Source organism: Pelodiscus sinensis, chromosome 3 (genome assembly GCF_052426305.1).
Source record: "Pelodiscus sinensis isolate ZL-2025 chromosome 3, ASM5242630v1, whole genome shotgun sequence".
In the NCBI taxonomy this organism is placed as follows: Eukaryota; Metazoa; Chordata; order Testudines; family Trionychidae; genus Pelodiscus; species Pelodiscus sinensis.
In genome coordinates this window covers 100,674,186-100,690,171 of record NC_143054.1, presented here as the reverse complement: position 1 = coordinate 100,690,171, position 15,986 = coordinate 100,674,186, and the positions used below count along the sequence as shown (strand labels likewise).

At 44.9% G+C, this 15,986-nt stretch overlaps 1 protein-coding gene across 2 annotated transcripts; it reads right to left on the bottom strand.

Annotated features, from left to right (window-relative positions):
• Positions 1-961: 961 nt before the first annotated feature.
• On the bottom strand, positions 962-12,130 carry HEBP2 (heme binding protein 2). 2 transcript variants are annotated; one of them, XM_075924302.2, is made up of 5 exons: positions 11,903-12,130; positions 11,566-11,638; positions 9,265-9,400; positions 4,754-4,934; positions 962-2,092 (listed from the first exon to the last, which is right to left on the bottom strand). In XM_075924302.2, exons 2-5 carry the CDS (start codon positions 11,635-11,637, stop codon positions 1,894-1,896), a joined length of 588 nt encoding a protein of 195 aa, XP_075780417.1. In that variant the 5' UTR covers position 11,638; positions 11,903-12,130; the 3' UTR covers positions 962-1,893. The 2 variants fall into 2 exon arrangements, with proteins under 2 accessions (XP_075780417.1, XP_075780418.1); XM_075924303.2 differs by lacking the exon at positions 11,903-12,130 and adding an exon at positions 11,773-11,828.
• Positions 12,131-15,986: the final 3,856 nt, after the last annotated feature.

Genomic DNA, 15,986 nt, shown 5'->3' with positions numbered 1-15,986 from the left:
ATACAGATATAGAGGACTGCTAAAATATATGGGGCAGCCATCTATAATGTAATCAAGACAACAGCACTGGGCAAAAAGTAATCCCTCCATACTTCATCAGTTTTTCCACCTGAAAAATATGGGCTGAGCAGACATCACTGGTACCACATGCAGAACCAACATGAGGAAATCCTAATGGTGGCAATTGCACTCATCAAACATCCACTGCTAGTAGCCTACAGGATTATAACTTGTCAAGAGGCACTGGCTGTGGAAACAAAGCCTGGATTCTGGGCTTGAATTTGACAGTTGGTTAAATCTTTTAACGCTGTTTTCAGATAGGCTATTCTGTCCATGCATAACTTAATTGTGTAGTGAACATGCAGGTCTTCTCCGGTGTGCTTTGGCTAATGCAACTGCATTAAAATTAAAACACATGACAGTTGACTTGGGGTACAGGACTAATTAATTGCAGTGCAGATGTTTGGCCTTGGCTACACCACAATTAAACAGCCCTTTACTCCAAGTCATCCACAGACAGCCCAAGCCCTATAAGCCTGAGTCGGTTGACATGTGCAAGCTCTAGCTATTTAGTAGCAGTGTAAACATACCTCCTGAGTTAATCTGAAATAATATATGCTGAACAAAGATGGTAAAAGGCTGAAGTGTCAGGTAATTTATTGCTCTGAAGGAAAGTAAACAATTTATAGGACTCCATTATTACATTTCCTTTTCACAAATTCCTTAGATGCTTGGTTCATAATGTGAAACATTCCAATGACTTTTTTCAAATAACCCTTTGGGGTCAATCCCCACTTAAGCTAATGGTAAAATTCTATTAATTTCAGTGGAAGATTGGTAAATAGTTCCTTTCCTCTTTAATATACTACCCTTATTGAGTCAGATTTTACAGCTGTTTATACAACAGCAGAAACCCTAACTAGCATAGAACCAAGATAGGGAAAAATAATCCAGAAAGATACAGGTTTTAAAAGTATAATTTTTAATAAAAGCTTGATATTACTGTGTCTGTGGCAAAAACAAATTTAGCAACGTTAAAAAGGCCAGGAAACACACATTTAAACTGAAAATTTAAAAATACTTATAGCAAACAAGAAATAAAACAAAGTAGGCTTTTCTGCCTGTTCTGCAAAAGAATAATGCACTTGCAGTAATTTCTTGCCATTGTTTTGTCTCCTGCCTTATCCCCTTTTATTTCATGGTCTCTTCATAGTAGGTGTAATACAGATTGTAAATTCCTCCAGGCAGAACTTAGACTTCTACTTTACTTGGAAAAGACCCTGCACAAGCATGGTGTTAAACAAATGTCTGTTAGTTTACTTTAAGTGAGGTTAACTTCTTGAACAGTGATTCCTTTTTTAAAACTGTGAGAGCATGAAACTTCTGGGATTAGGAGACTGTTTAAACCTCTCGGTTATTGTTTTTCTGCTGGTTGCAGACAAAGACACTAAGTTCTTGTTTTCTTCACAACCACTGCAGTTACAAACTTTTTAAAAAAAAATAAAAGCTAATTGTGGAGCATAGTACTGTGGTGAGGGATAGGTTCTCCAAGAGATAGTGTGGAATACCTAAGAAAAATTCCTTGTGTTACGCAGTAGTAGCCTTTCTACATGTGTGCTGAATTGCTGTGATTGATGGATTTCCAGGGAAGAGAAATAGGGAACATGGTGTGAACAATGAGAAACAGGAAAACCTTCATGGTTTTCTACCCTAACTGAAAGTGTGACCACTCTCATAACAGAATGGGGAAAATTGTAGTCTCGTTCTAGAAGAGGCACATTTGAAATCTGATAATTATATGTCTAGATATTTTAAAACTTACTTTCAATTCCTAGGCAAAAAAAAGTGTCTGAATAAACTGAATTTTTGTCTCTAAAGAAAGCATTTTGTTTCCTATTCTTGATTGCTGGGGTTTCCATTTCTCTTGATAAGCCACACCTCATTGTGTCTATTAAGCAATTTAAAAGGGCTGTCATAGCCAGCAGTATAATAGACCTTTTCATCAAATACTTTCCCATCCCGTTTCAAACTTTCAGCTAGTGTCAATAGTTCTTCTTGGTTCTTTGTGGCATTGGAAAATCCTCCAAAGGACCTGTCAATAATAACATAACAGGAGAGCATGAAGAAAGGTTATCATTATAAATCTAAGCTTGTTCTCTATGCTGCTTCTCCAGCATTATGTTCTTAGACCATATAGTCCACCCTTTTCAGGACTGTTTCCTTTAGCCTGTTTTTTAGCACTTGTTTTGTTTGCTTCAAATAATACAAACTTCTGCAATTTCCCTTAAGACACTTTCACAGTAATAGACTTTACCAGTGGGACATCTTGGCAAAAAACTAGTAAAATGTATGACCACATCTCTTGTTTTGCACTTGTAAAGAATGTTGTCTTGATGTCCTGAGAGTGGCTCTGTGAAAAGCAAAATTCCAAGGAACATGGTTTTCAACACCCAGGATTAATGTTCAAAAACAGAGATGGGTAGGTGGGACACTTTCCCCAGTACCCATTGACGTTTTCTTTTTCAGGAGTTTTTAAACTATGTAAAGATACTACCTGAAGCTTACATGGAAAGTTTAGTTACTGTATGCTCAGAAATTAACTTTGTATTAGAACAACTTGGTTTAGTCTAGATTTCAGGGTGGAGAAAATTAATCAATTAAAGTTTTGCTGTGTACTTGAACTAGTAGGAAAAAATACAGCATTTTTTCCAACCCTGTGTTTTTCCTGATGTTTTCATTAATATACACTAAAAAAATTTTTTTGAAATGTTAGACATTCCTGGGTAGAATAAGCTATAATATCGTCAGGACATTCTACTTAATGTCCTCACGTGAAAAAAGTATGAGGATATAGAGATTTGGATTGAATTGTAGACTAATACAGTAGGTTCACAACCTGTGGGATATGTTATGGAGGAATATTGGGGGGGGGGGCCCCACAGGGCCTGGGCCAGTCACCCCAAGTGGGGGGTGGGGAGGGAGCTCCACCTACCCTTGCTCTACCACCATCTCTGCTCCAGCCCTTCCCCCAACAAGCTGTAACTCCAATTGCCAGCTGCAGCTTCACACTTAGCCACAGCCCCCAATACAGCCCTGCTGGGGATCTGCTACTGGCCTCAATTCCACTCTGACCCCAGCCTCACCCCCAGCACCTTCCTTGACCCTAGCCTTGGCCCCTGGCCATATCTCCATTCCTGCCCCCAGGCCCACCCCTTTTACCTCTCTCTGCAGGCCCCCTAAGTGCTGTTTGCAGCCCCACTCCTGGGAGCAGCACAAACTTTAAAAGTTTGGGGACTACTGGGCTAGAATAAAGTGAATTGGTCATTAAAAAAGCCAGTCTCTGCACCATATTTATGTACTGACAGCCACAAGATGGCAGCCACAGTTTAGCTGAAGGATATCCTGTTCAGTTGCTATTTTTTAAGTGGGGATAGGGAACCTATGGCCCTCAGGCTCTGCCTGATAGAGGATAGGAAGTGGTTCTGGCAACAGCAGCACACCTTCTCCAAGTTTCTGTCCCCTGGCACTCATCTCCTAGCCAGACCCTGCACCCTCACCCACCAACATTCCCTGCAAGCCATGAGTTTGTGCAGCTGCTCAGGACAGATTCAAATTAGAGATGTTAAAATGAAGCTATTTTACAAATCAAGTAGTTGATAAAATTTTTATCGACTACCCAATTAGTCAATAGGGGAACGCAGCTGGCTCATGCCAGTCCGGGACCAAACCCCGCTGTCCACGGTAGGTCCCAATGAGGAGTTGGAACCCCCTGTGGACGGGCTGCTGCCTGAGCAGCCTTCCCTGCCCCCCCATGCTGCTGCCTCTAATAGAGGCAGCAGTGGGAGGACAGGGCAGGCAGCACCATGAAGATGGTGCTGGGAGAAACTGGGTGCTGATAGAGAGGCATCGGGGTATGTGTGTGTGTGTGTGTGCAGTCGACTACTTGCTTACATCCCCAATTCAAATGCGGCCTGACTGCTTAGCAGAACAACTATTTCTACTGATGGTGCACATTCATATATGCCTCAGTGCACATAAAAATGTATTCCACATGTGGATGGAAAAGATTAGAGGGAACATTGACCTACACTCCTTCCTGCCCGATTCCCACACCCCTAACCCTCTCCTGCCCCCTCCATCCCAGCCAGACCCTGCACCCCCACTCCTGCACCCTACCTCCTGCCTAGTCCCCACAGTCTCTCTCTCCTTCATTCTTCCTCTTGCCCAGGACCCCACCCTCACCTTTCCGCCCTTCTGCCCCTGCACTCTTCCCTCCTGCCCAGGAACCACATTCCCACCCCGCTGCCCGGCAACCCACTCCTTTACATTGAACTCATTTTGGCTCCACCTCAGACCCTCGGGGGCCCCCACAAAATCTACTAGCCCTGGATCCCTAGATTTAATCTAGCCCTGAGTAGGAAGCCCTGAGCTTCAGCATTAATCCCCCTGTGGGGCTGAAGCGTGAGAGGAGTCATGCTGATTGTGGGTTTTTCTGCTTCTCAGTTAGGAGCCACATCTGCAAGGGTTTTCTTCGCCTTACTTGGGGACCAGGTCAGTGGGGTTTTTTTTCCCTTTTGCTTCTCAATTGTGTGTAGGTTCCGATCCCCCAAAAAAGGGTTTCCCACCTCTGCTTTAAAGTGTCAGACCACCTCTTCTTTTGAGGACTAAAAACATTTTGATCATACATAAGTGGTCTTGTGTGCAGACTTACTACCTGCACTTTGCAGAGCTGCAGTAGTTAGTTAATACGTACCTGACAAATACAGTCATTTCTGGTCTGTTTTCAATGAAAATATCTGACTCTGTTGGTTTAGGTGGATCAGCCTGATGATCAGATGGTAAATAAAAAGAGACTGTAATAGTGGATTCGCAGAATGGGCCTGCACCAGGAGCCACGTGGCATGTTACTGGAGCTGTCATCTCAATCTTCATCCCTATCAGGCAAATAAGCCACAATACATTGCTCAGTCTCCAGTTAGATAATGCAGTGTGTCAAGAGTGAGAGCGCACATTGGTGGTCTTATCAAAGGTTGCTTTTCAATTTAATGAAAGGTAATTTTAGTTTACATGTGTGTTTAAATATTGTTGCATTGCATTAAGATTATCTTATCCACCCATAACAAATTTATACATAATACATTTCTGCTCATATACAGCAGATCCCTTTGTTTTGATTAACATCCCATTTGGATTGTGAATTCCACTACCACAGACTCAACAACTTAGGCCTCCTCTACACTCGCAGCAGCATGTAGAGTATGTGTAGTGGGAGACAGCAGTGAAAGGCCCCAGCATCTTTCCCCATCCACTCCCCTGCCGCATGCTTTCCCCCACCAGACCCTTTCCCCACGTCTGGAAACTTTCATTGGAGCAGGGAAAGGCTCTGGCAGTGGGAAGGTAGTAGGATACTACACTGCTAAAAAGAGCTGTGTCTACAGTGTAGACAAGTGTCTACAGCACTGCTTGGCTGCACAGAGAGCCATGTAGGGTACATATCCTAAAGGCTTTGGTGTGACTATACTTACCTATGCCATGCCTCACCATCTTCACCACTATTTACACTTGTGCTGGGGGTTGTGCATGCTAGTTGCTTTTCTGTGTTTACACTGAAAGTAGAAGTAAGCCTCCCAGTGCAGGCAGATGCTAGAGCTACCATCCCAAAAAATAATTCTGTCCACCTTGTGGCTTAGGTTCATGCTTGGCTACCCCAAAGCTTGAGCTCAGCTGACTGCCCAAGAAACCACTGGAGCCACAACGTCCACACAGCTATTTTTAGCATGCTAGCATGAACATCTCTATCTGGGCTGGGAGGCTTGCTCCCAGCTAGAGGGTTTTACACCCTCTTAGTCATGGCAAAGAGGGTTACAATTTTAGCTTCAAAGTTTAACTTAAAACAAACTCATTAATTTGGCAGGAAATGACCTCCACACTCTGGCTGTTTTGTAAAAGTCATGCTAAGAAAGTGAGCACCATCAGCTATAGCAAATCTTTGTATCGGTTCTGTGCTGCAGAGCAAAATATTTTGGAACCATCAAAAATAAACTACCCGTTGATCACCAATTAATGCCCCCAAAATAAGGCTGGAGAAGAGTAATGTTCAGTACATCAGTGATTGCAAACTACTTTCCAAGTTCTGAAGTCACATGTGCCAGCTCTCAAAGCTTGGATGGAGCAATATGCAGTGGGCTGGGGTGCTGCAGCAATTGCTGAAGCCAGCCTCATGAGAAGGAGGAGTTTAGCTATTTCATTTTCAGTAATAAAAGCCTGGTTGTGGGAAGTTTCTCCTTCATTGAGCGTATAAGAGTCTTGAAGAACATCACTGTAATGGGGTGCCTGCCCCACCCAAGGTCTGGAGGGGATTAAGTGGCTAGACAGCCCAATTAATTGCCCAGGCTGCACCTGAAGGAATAGGCCACTTACTAGAAACAGGGTCAGCTGGGCAGGAACAAGAAGGGCCAGTCTAAACTCCAGGAATTATGAGCAGCAAAGGGCTGCAAGGAATAGTTTATAGTTATTTCCTGGGAGGATGAGCACTTGGGCAGGTAAACCCAGGGAAACAGCAGCAAGGAGTAGGACCATACAGACCGTGGCTGTTTGTGGCAGGGTCCCTGTGCTGCACCCCAGTGTAGAAGGCAAGACTGGGTTCTCTTACCAGCCACAGGCAAGAGGCCACTTGGAGATGAGTTGGTTTGAAGAACTTTGAATTCCTCAGAAAGGGGGCAATCTTTGTGACCAAGCCCAGAACAGAAATCTACAGCTCAGAGTGAGAGAGGCTGTAAGGTAAAAGATACCAAGACACAGCCAGGTAAGGGCAGCAGCTAGCATAAAGCAGTCACCAGGAGGAGATGCCATTAGCAGTAAGGTACAGCTGGTGATAATCACCATGGATCTTAAAGAATGCCACATCATCTTCTGACTTGGCCCCTCTACTAATGGAACTCTGGAGTGTTATGTGGAACAGAGTCTGATAGGATCTGCAAGGATTTCTAAGGTGGAGCATGGAAAAGAAAGGGGGAGCAGGTAAATTTAGAAGCATGTGTGCTAAATACTCCTAATAGCAGCAGGGAGAAAAAGCATTCAGCTTGTAAACATAACTATACTGACTGCTAAAAGGACACATTGCTATGTTGTATTTTATGCAGTAGAAAATGCAGAGAAATATCTTACTAAACAAAAAAGGACAAATGATACCCTCAAGACAGAATGGGGGCATTAACTAGGATTTACTAGAACTTATTATCTAATGCAAATATTTCATTTGGAAAAAATAATTAATGCATATGATGGGATATCTACTCTCAAGTCCTGAAGAGAGAAAATTAACTTCTTTAGGTTGCACCTGGAAGAAGTCAAGGCCTGCTGATGAAGCCCAGATGGGGGAGGAGCTGGGGAAGCTGATGGTAAGAGACAACTATAAGAAGGAACTCTGAAGTTATTACCCAGAGAGGAAGGGTGTTGGCAAGAGACACTGAGGCTGCCTGGGTAGCTAGCAAGCCCTAGAATCTTGCCTTGGATCTGACAAAACCCCAAAAAGGGGTTAAGTAGTTGCAGAGAGTAGAGAAAGTCCCACCAGTAACCCTGCAGGGAATGGAAGACTGAAAAGTAATTAGACAAGAGCCCAGGGAAACTGCAACAAGGTAAGAGCTGGCACAGACTGATTAGTGATCACAGGGTACGTTGGGCTGGAACCTAGAGTAGTGTGAAGGTCCCAGTTCTGCTAGCCATAGGGGGAAAAAAGCACTGACTAGGCAATGAATCAGAAGACTGAGACCCTTTGTCTGGTGGGTCTTTTGTTACCTTGGAAGGAGAAGGCTATTGTGATGTAGCCAGGGGGCTAGATTTCCAAGTAGTAACCTGATTCTGGTGAGACACCATAAGCAAGCAAACAAAAGATTGGGGGGGAGGGAAATCAGACTGGGCACAGCTAATCCCCAGACACTGCGAAAAGGAGATATCTAGAGGCGAGTAAGCCCCATGGTAGGGTATAATGTGTTAAATGTATTATCACTTATTGATTTTTTTTTTCCAATGGCTTACAATACAAAATTACTTAGCTACCGAGAGCAATCAGCCAGCAGCCAAGCTTATGGGACATAGGAGCCCCATAGTTAGTATATGATCTATTCCAGATGCCATATTAAAATGTATTTGTTTTTCCTATATCCACTACAAAGAGAATTAATAAAGACCATTTAAATGCTGCAGCTTACTGGAATTTAGATACTAAGGAACACAGTGTTAATGCAGTATTTTCTGAAGTGTACAGAGTGCAACTATGGGGTGGAGTGAGGGACTGTTTAGAAGCTGGACGTGTAGACGGATCAACTCCTGCAGAGTAACTTTTTTTAAAAACTTGTTACGTTTTTCAAAACAAGGAGGCTATGTCTACACTTGCGGCTTCTTGCGCAAGGGTTCTTGTGCAAGAAGTCTTGCGCAAAATGTCCACACTGCCATGTGCGCGCTGTGCTTTTGCGCATGAGCTCCTATGGCAGTGTGGACGCTCTCTTGTGCAAGAAAGCTCCGACGGCCATTTTAGCCATAGGGCTTTCTTGTGCAAGAAATCCCTGCCGAGCATCCACACTGCCATCTTGCGCAAGAGCTCCTGCGCAAGAGGGCTTACACCTGTTAAAGGAGAGTGTAGCTCTTGCGCAAGAAGCCCTCTCTTACTATGCTGTACTGTAAATTTCCTTGCGCAAGAGCGGGCGGGCAGTGTAGATGCTCTGCAGATTCTTGCGCAAGAACGGCTGTACTTGCGCAAGAAGCCGCGAGTGTAGACATAGCCGGAGTGTTTCTTAATTGATACAGAAACCTTTGGCTGAGTCTGCACAGAGCCTGAAACAATGGCTGCAGATTATACTTTGTTTACATTAACTATTTCACTGCTGAAAGCTAAAGGAAAAGAGCTCTGTAACAACTGCTAGCATTCCCAAAGTTGGGTACTGCACGCAGCCTAAAAGACTAGTGAATATGTGGAAGATGTATGGACTGAGAAGTGCAGCTTTTGCCATCATGTAGTAGGGTTCCTGGGTGACAAGACTGGCTTTGTTTTCTCTAAAAGAGGGCTCAGCTTTTAAAAGTTTAGAAATCCCACATCTGCATCTGACGAAGTGGGTCTTTGCCCACAAAAGCTTATGCTCCAATACATTTGTTAGGCCTGTGGCACCTTATAGACTTCTCATTCTTTATGCAGAGTCAAACCAACACGGCTTCCCCTCTGATACTAGAAACCCTACGTTACAAAATGTGTAGTCCAGAGCAGCTTACCTTTCTCATTCTTGCCCTGAATATAGTTAAAGAGCTTCATGAAACCAGTGCTGATAGCTGAATCATAATCCATGGATTTAATAGGTGTGGCAACCCATTTAGCTGGCTCATACTGCCGGACTTCATAATCTGAAGCCTATAAACAAATAAAAATATCAGGAATAGCACTTGAGATGGTCAGCAGATTGTAACTTGATTAGGAGTTCACAAACAACTCATTCATTTTTATATCACAAGCGTAACATTTGCATAATTTCAGTAAACTTTTTTTAAAAGGGAGAGGAATATAAACTAATGAACCAGCCTGACATTGCTGGAAAACATGTATAGGTACCAGACAGTAGGAAAAGAGCTCAAAGCCGGAACAGTGTTGCAAATAAATTCACATCAAAACACTATTTTTTAAGTCAGGAAATACGACTTATTTTTTTAAAAGCAACAAAGTCAGACCGAGTGAGTGTGTGTGATTGATTTTAATATAGTATCCTTCATGGCTCACTTCCCCCTCAAATACCTGGACTACATCTGACTGATCTCTGACAACTGAAATAATTTCTTACATTGGAAATTAACATCTATTTGGCATAAATCTGTTTTTGGCTATTAATCAGCCAGCCTGTAACAACACTAAAGCTTTCAGTGGCCTATGCAAAGTTTAAAGTTTGCCCTACCCTACTAACAGGGAAAATATTAATCTAATACATAACATTATTGAAGTAGTCCTCATGTAATGGTTGAAGGGCCAGAGCTTAATTTACTTCACATCAGGAAGTCTAGACTGGCATGATTTTGCAGAAATACTTTACGGAAAAGTTTTTCTGTTAAAAGTATTTCCGCAAAAGCGCGTCTAGATTTGCACGGATGCTTTTGTGAAAGCATCCGTGGCCAGTCTAGACATGATTTTGCGCAAGAAAGCCCTGATCGCCATTTTAGCCATCGGGGCTTTTTTGCACAAAACAGTTCTTCCCTGACTACACTGGCCCTCTTGAGCAAGTATTCTTGCACAAGAGGGCTTTTTCCCCGAACGGGAGCGTGAAAGTATTTGCTCAAGAAGCACTGATTCAAGCAAATTCAAGCAGCCAGTGTAGACAGCAGACAAGTTTTTGCGCAAAAGCAGCTGTTTTTGCGCAAAATCTTGCCAGTCTAGACACATCCCTAGAGATTTGGGTTCAATTCCTATACTGCCCACTGACTTCCCACATTATGTAGGGCAAATCACTTACCTTTCTTATCTGTAAGGGACAAACAGGTTTAGTACTACTACTGTACCTCACTGGGTTGTTGGAAGAAATTCATTACTATCTGAGGTTCTAGGAGTTTGTTTAGATGAACAATTAGTGTAGGACAAGCTAGGCTGTTAATCTGCCTTGCACTAACGCTACTTGTGTGACCCATGGTGATGCACACCAAAAGCATTCTAGTATGCTTTGCTATACACTGCTTAGAAACAGGATTAGGTTGGTGTGTACTAGGGAACTTCTAATGTGCAGGACATTTAATGTATGGCATGCTAATGGAAGGCAGACTTACATCCCAGTCTGTTGTGTATTAACTTCAAACTTTTAGATATTAAAATGGGTAGCAATGCAAATACTGCATATAGTTTGAGTTGCAGTTTGGTCAACAAAGTAAACTCCCCAATTTCATCTTTAGTTAGCAAAAGACTATAACACAAATTGCAAATACAGAGCAAAAGGAAGTATAAAACTGTTATTTGCCTTTTCAAGAATTCTGGAGAAGTTTTCTAATGTTTAGGTTTAGGAAACCTATGTTTATACAACTTTGATTATGACACTAAATCAACCTGTCCAAGTGACCATGTACTTAATGTGGCTACAGCAATCTTAAGTTTTGCATTTTATGTTAAACTTTGTAAGATACTTGTTATATTTAATTTTCTGTATTTTGTTTGACCTTAGTGGAAGAGCTAGCTACTTCTAATATCATGGGGGGTATTGGTTTGCAAGGCTCTAAGGCAGGTGGAAACAAACACCTCAGAAGATAGTATTGCATAACTGTTTTTATGCAACTCACCATCTCAGAGTTACTGCAAAAACATACCTAATTGTAGCGTGGTATCTTGCTCCAGAGAATAACAACTTAAATTTCTGTCCGTGTGACCACAAAAGATAGGGGTAAATTGACTTCTACACTTCCCCCAGCCTCCTCAAAAATGTCCACAGTGATTATCCCCAACTTGTAATGTCCTGTTTTGCTGACCACTAACCCTGGCATTTTTTGACCTGAAAAGACGACAGACTAAATGAGCGCACGCAAGAGGGTTGCTAAGATCCATTTCACCTGGTTTGGCGCTGCTGCCCACTTGGGCTCCTCCAGGCTGGAGGCGCGGGCTTGCTTGTTGGGGTTCAGCATCCTAGGGAAATCAAAACAGGACCAAATTAGTGGAGCCTTAGCTAACCCCTCTCCCCATGATTCCCTGAGACCCACCCGCAGCCGGGCACTCGGCGCCCCGCTGTGCCCCTTGCCCACTCAGCCGCGGAGGTAGACCTGGGATTAACGCTGCAGCTGTTCTCTTCCCCCGCCAGCGCCGGGCCAGCCCAGCACCGCGTGTCTTCCTCACCGGCCCCAGCGTCGCCCACCCGCGGTGCCCCCTGCCAGTCCCCGGAGAAGCACAAACCTCCGTCCGCCGCAGCCAGCCAGCCGCTTGTGGGCGGGCCAGGCGGCGAGGTTTCATAACGCTGGAGGCTGGGCACAGCCACGGCTCACGCCCCGCGCGCTGGGGAGAGGCCCCTTGCATCCTGCTCCCGTGCTCGGCCTGGGGGAGGCGGGGAACCTGCCCTGCCCTGAGCGCTGCGCTGCACCGGGGCTCGCACGGCGGGAGGCGCTGCCCGGCTCGCTCGCTCCCTGGGCGGGGAGTAAACAGCCGGGGGCGGGGCTGGGAAGGAGGCCGGGCGATTAAGCGGCGGCTTGACCTGCAGGCTGCGCGGAAACCGGCCCCCGGCTGGGGTGAACCTGCGCGTTAGTGCCGGGGGGTTTCGGAGCCAGGCAGACGCTTCTCCAGATGTGTGTGGGGTCCATTAGCGCACCTGCCTTCATCCAAAACCGCAGCTGCCCACCCTAGGCCTGGCCCCCCTGCAGATGTAACAGCCTTCCAGCTATGACTTGATCTGGCCATACAAGGAGTTAGAAATCCCCTCGTCTTCATCCTAAATGAGATCTGGGCAGTTACTGCATCCCCGAGGACCACCCGTTTGTATCGGAAGCTGTGTTGTAGCTTTCCTGCTGCATGGGCAGGAATGTAAATTTGACTGCACGTTCATTATATCCATCAAACCAGATCAGTACATGCACAGTACACCATGTACATAGCAATAAACAGCCATACACTCGCCCCTTCAACAAAAATCCATACACCTCGGAGCCATCCGAACACATGTACCAACAAATGCTTGGCCACTGTGGAGAGAGCAAGCGGTCAGCTTCCACCACCACAGCACTGGGGAGCGCTGTGTACCTGCTGGTTATTGGCATGGTGGTGCTTGCCCCGCATTGTAGGTGCTCCTCATCTCTCTTGAGGAACAGCTAGCGAATTCCCATCTGGTGGACTGGAAGCAGGGCTGTCCTCAGGCATATACAGCTGCATTGGGCACCTGAAAATATGGGACCCCCCCCTGGCAGTGCCGGTTTAACATAAGGGAAGGAACCTCCAGCCCATGGACAAGATCCTTTTCCCTGCTTAGTTTCATCTGGCTCACAGCCGAGTCTTCATGCCACCAACCAAAGACCTGAGACTTGGTTTCCCCTGCTGAATTAGCACAGATTGCCCAGCTTGCAGCAATGAAGGAAGTTGCACATGCAGCCCTGGCCTACAGGCACCACCCCCACAGTTCCCATTGGGTGGGAACCATTGCCAATGGGCAGTGTGGGAGTAGTGTCTGTGGGCAAGGGCAGTGCACAGAGCCACTTGTCCCCACCCCTCAGGTCTATTGGGACATGTCAGTAACTTCCGGGAGCAGGGGAGGGCCAGAGCAGGCAGGGATTCTGTCTCAGCACCGCTGCATCATCAAATGCGAGCTGCCTGAGGTAAGTGCCCCACACACCTGCTTGAGCCCTCCCCCCCCACAACCTAACTCCTGCTCAGACCCCCTCCTCCCAACCTCTTGCTCTGATCCCTCTTGGCCCAACCTGGAGTCCCCAAACCCACCAGCCCCACCACAGTCAAAGCCATCACCTCTGCACACACCCTAACCCTCTGCCACAGGTTGGAGCCCTCTCCTGCACTCTGAACCCCTCATCCCTCTGTTGTACTTAAAAGAAGCACCCGGGATCTTTTTCAGGGGGATAAGGCACCACGCCACATTTATTGAACATACATAGATCAATCAACACTTTATCATATGCATATGATACATTACTCATACACATACACACCATCTTGTTGTTACCAATAGTTGCTCCCCCTAACTGCACTGGCCAGGTGAGTTAGATGGGGGAGGGGTGGAGCTGGGCTTCTGCAAATCTGGATCGATGCTCCCATGTTGACAAGATGAAAAGCTGGGGTCCCTCTGCAAGATGCCTCATATTTATCCCTCTCATTGCAGCCAATTAGTCATCACGCTGCCTTTCAAAGAGAGTTCTTCCAAGGGCAGGCCCTTGCTGCTTAGACTCCCAAGGCATCTGTATGTCCAGTCTTTTCAATGAGTTCACTTCACAGGTATTGTCTTGGATCTGGCTCCCCTCTCCACCCTTGGCAACTGCTGCTGGAGGTGCTCACCTTTCATTCTCCATTCACACTTCATTCATTTCAACAGGGCAATCAAGGAAAGGGGAGAGATCTATTCTACTCCTAGCAAAAGACATTTTTCTTTACCTTAACTATTCCTAAGGCCTATAACATAAAGGGCTTAATACAAAGTTACATGAGAATGATACATGGTTATATGGAAGTGTTACAGAGATTTACACACACACCCCCAGGGAAAGCCCCAGGCCTTCATCCCTGCCTTCCACATATGATAATTTTTTCCTCTAATTTAAAACAAAAATTAATAGCCCCAGGTCCACAAGACAGTAAATCTGGTCCTGACCACCGGAACAGCCAGCCCACTCTTACCTGCTCCCACACACCCACTAAACGCTGCACTTTCCTTAGGCAGGACCCATGTTCACAGAGCCAAATGCACTGGTGTTGTGCATTCTGCGTGAGGGAGCAGGTCTGGAGGTCTCTGCTAAAAACAAGTCTGTCCTAGGGATACCAGTTTAATAATACAGGAGGCCCCCGCTTTATGATGGCCTGATTTATGACCCCCTCCCGCATTTATGACCTTTTCCGTAAGTGCAGAAAGGGCAGAAATTCCCCGACTTACATCCTCGGCTCTGCATTTACAACGGCGCACGATGCCTGTCGTAAATGCAGACTCGAGTTATGACGCTCCTGATTTGTGATGCTATTCCCAGAATTGATCGCGTCACAAGTCGGGGGCAGCCTGTACTGCCTAGGGCCCCATAAATCCTAAGGATGGACCTGACTGCCTGAGAAAGAGAGGCTCCTTCCAAAGTTAAAGGTTATGAGAGGAGAAAAAATGTTTTTGAAATTAAATTTAAATAATCCTTACAGTTACAGCACCTGCAGTATTTATGGAAAGGAAACCAAAATTCTTAAATAGGGCTTACCCGATGGGCAAACTTTTTGGCCTGAGGTCTGTATCTGAGTACAAAAATTGTATGGCAGGACATGCATGTACAGCTGGGGCAGGGGATTGAGCTGTGGGAGGAGATGTGGTTTATGGCTTCTGGAAGCTGCTGTCCACTGGCACATCTTTGCACCTCCCATTGGCTGTGGTTCCCTGTTCTCCACCAATGGCAGCTGCAAGGGGTGATTTTTGCATGCAGTCGTAGCGTGCAGAGACCCTCTGCCCTTTCCCTCACCCACAGGGACATGCCATCTGCTTATGGGAATAGCACATGGTCACAGCAGGAAAGACTACTGCCTTGGCCCTGCTCTGCCACCAGACTGGTAATCCGCAGGTGGGATTAGAAATCCTGATGGGCCAGATGCAGCCTGCAGGCCATAGTTTGCCCGCTCCTGATCTAGTATAAAACATGGGATTATACCTTTCTACTTCACAGGCATGCTGTGAGGCTAAATTAATTCCAATAAAATACTTTTGAGTTTAATGGAAAATGCTATAGAATTGCAAAATATTATCCCGATGAAAAATTTTAAACACATGGATAGCATTTTAGATTATATATGTGCATGGAACCAATTGATATTGAGCCATTATTTTGAATCTCCTACACTTAAAATACCAGCCAAAATGATGTATTTCACTAAAGCCAAATTAATCCTAGGTATAACCTCACCGAAATAAAGGGTGAACTGGCCTGGAGTGAACTTAATGTTTTTTATTTAGTTCATCGTAGATTTCGTCCTCAGTTTCATTGTTGTCAGTCAAGATTTATGTTCAGGTATTATCACTAATGTTTTTCTGGGAATTAACTAAGAAGTCTTACATAAGGTTTGCCTCACCTGTTCTAGAAGGATTAATTTATACTGCACCCTTTTCCTTGAGGCAATATGAAACAAAATTATTAATATAGCTCTCCCTTCTCTTTGGATTGAATGTAAACAGGGAAAAAATTGATTACTGTTCATATGGTTTTATTCTCCTGGCTTGTATGTTACCTCAGACAAAATTAATATGCTGATAAAAATACCGTAGTAAAATGATTATTGCAGCCTAATAACTGTACATTAT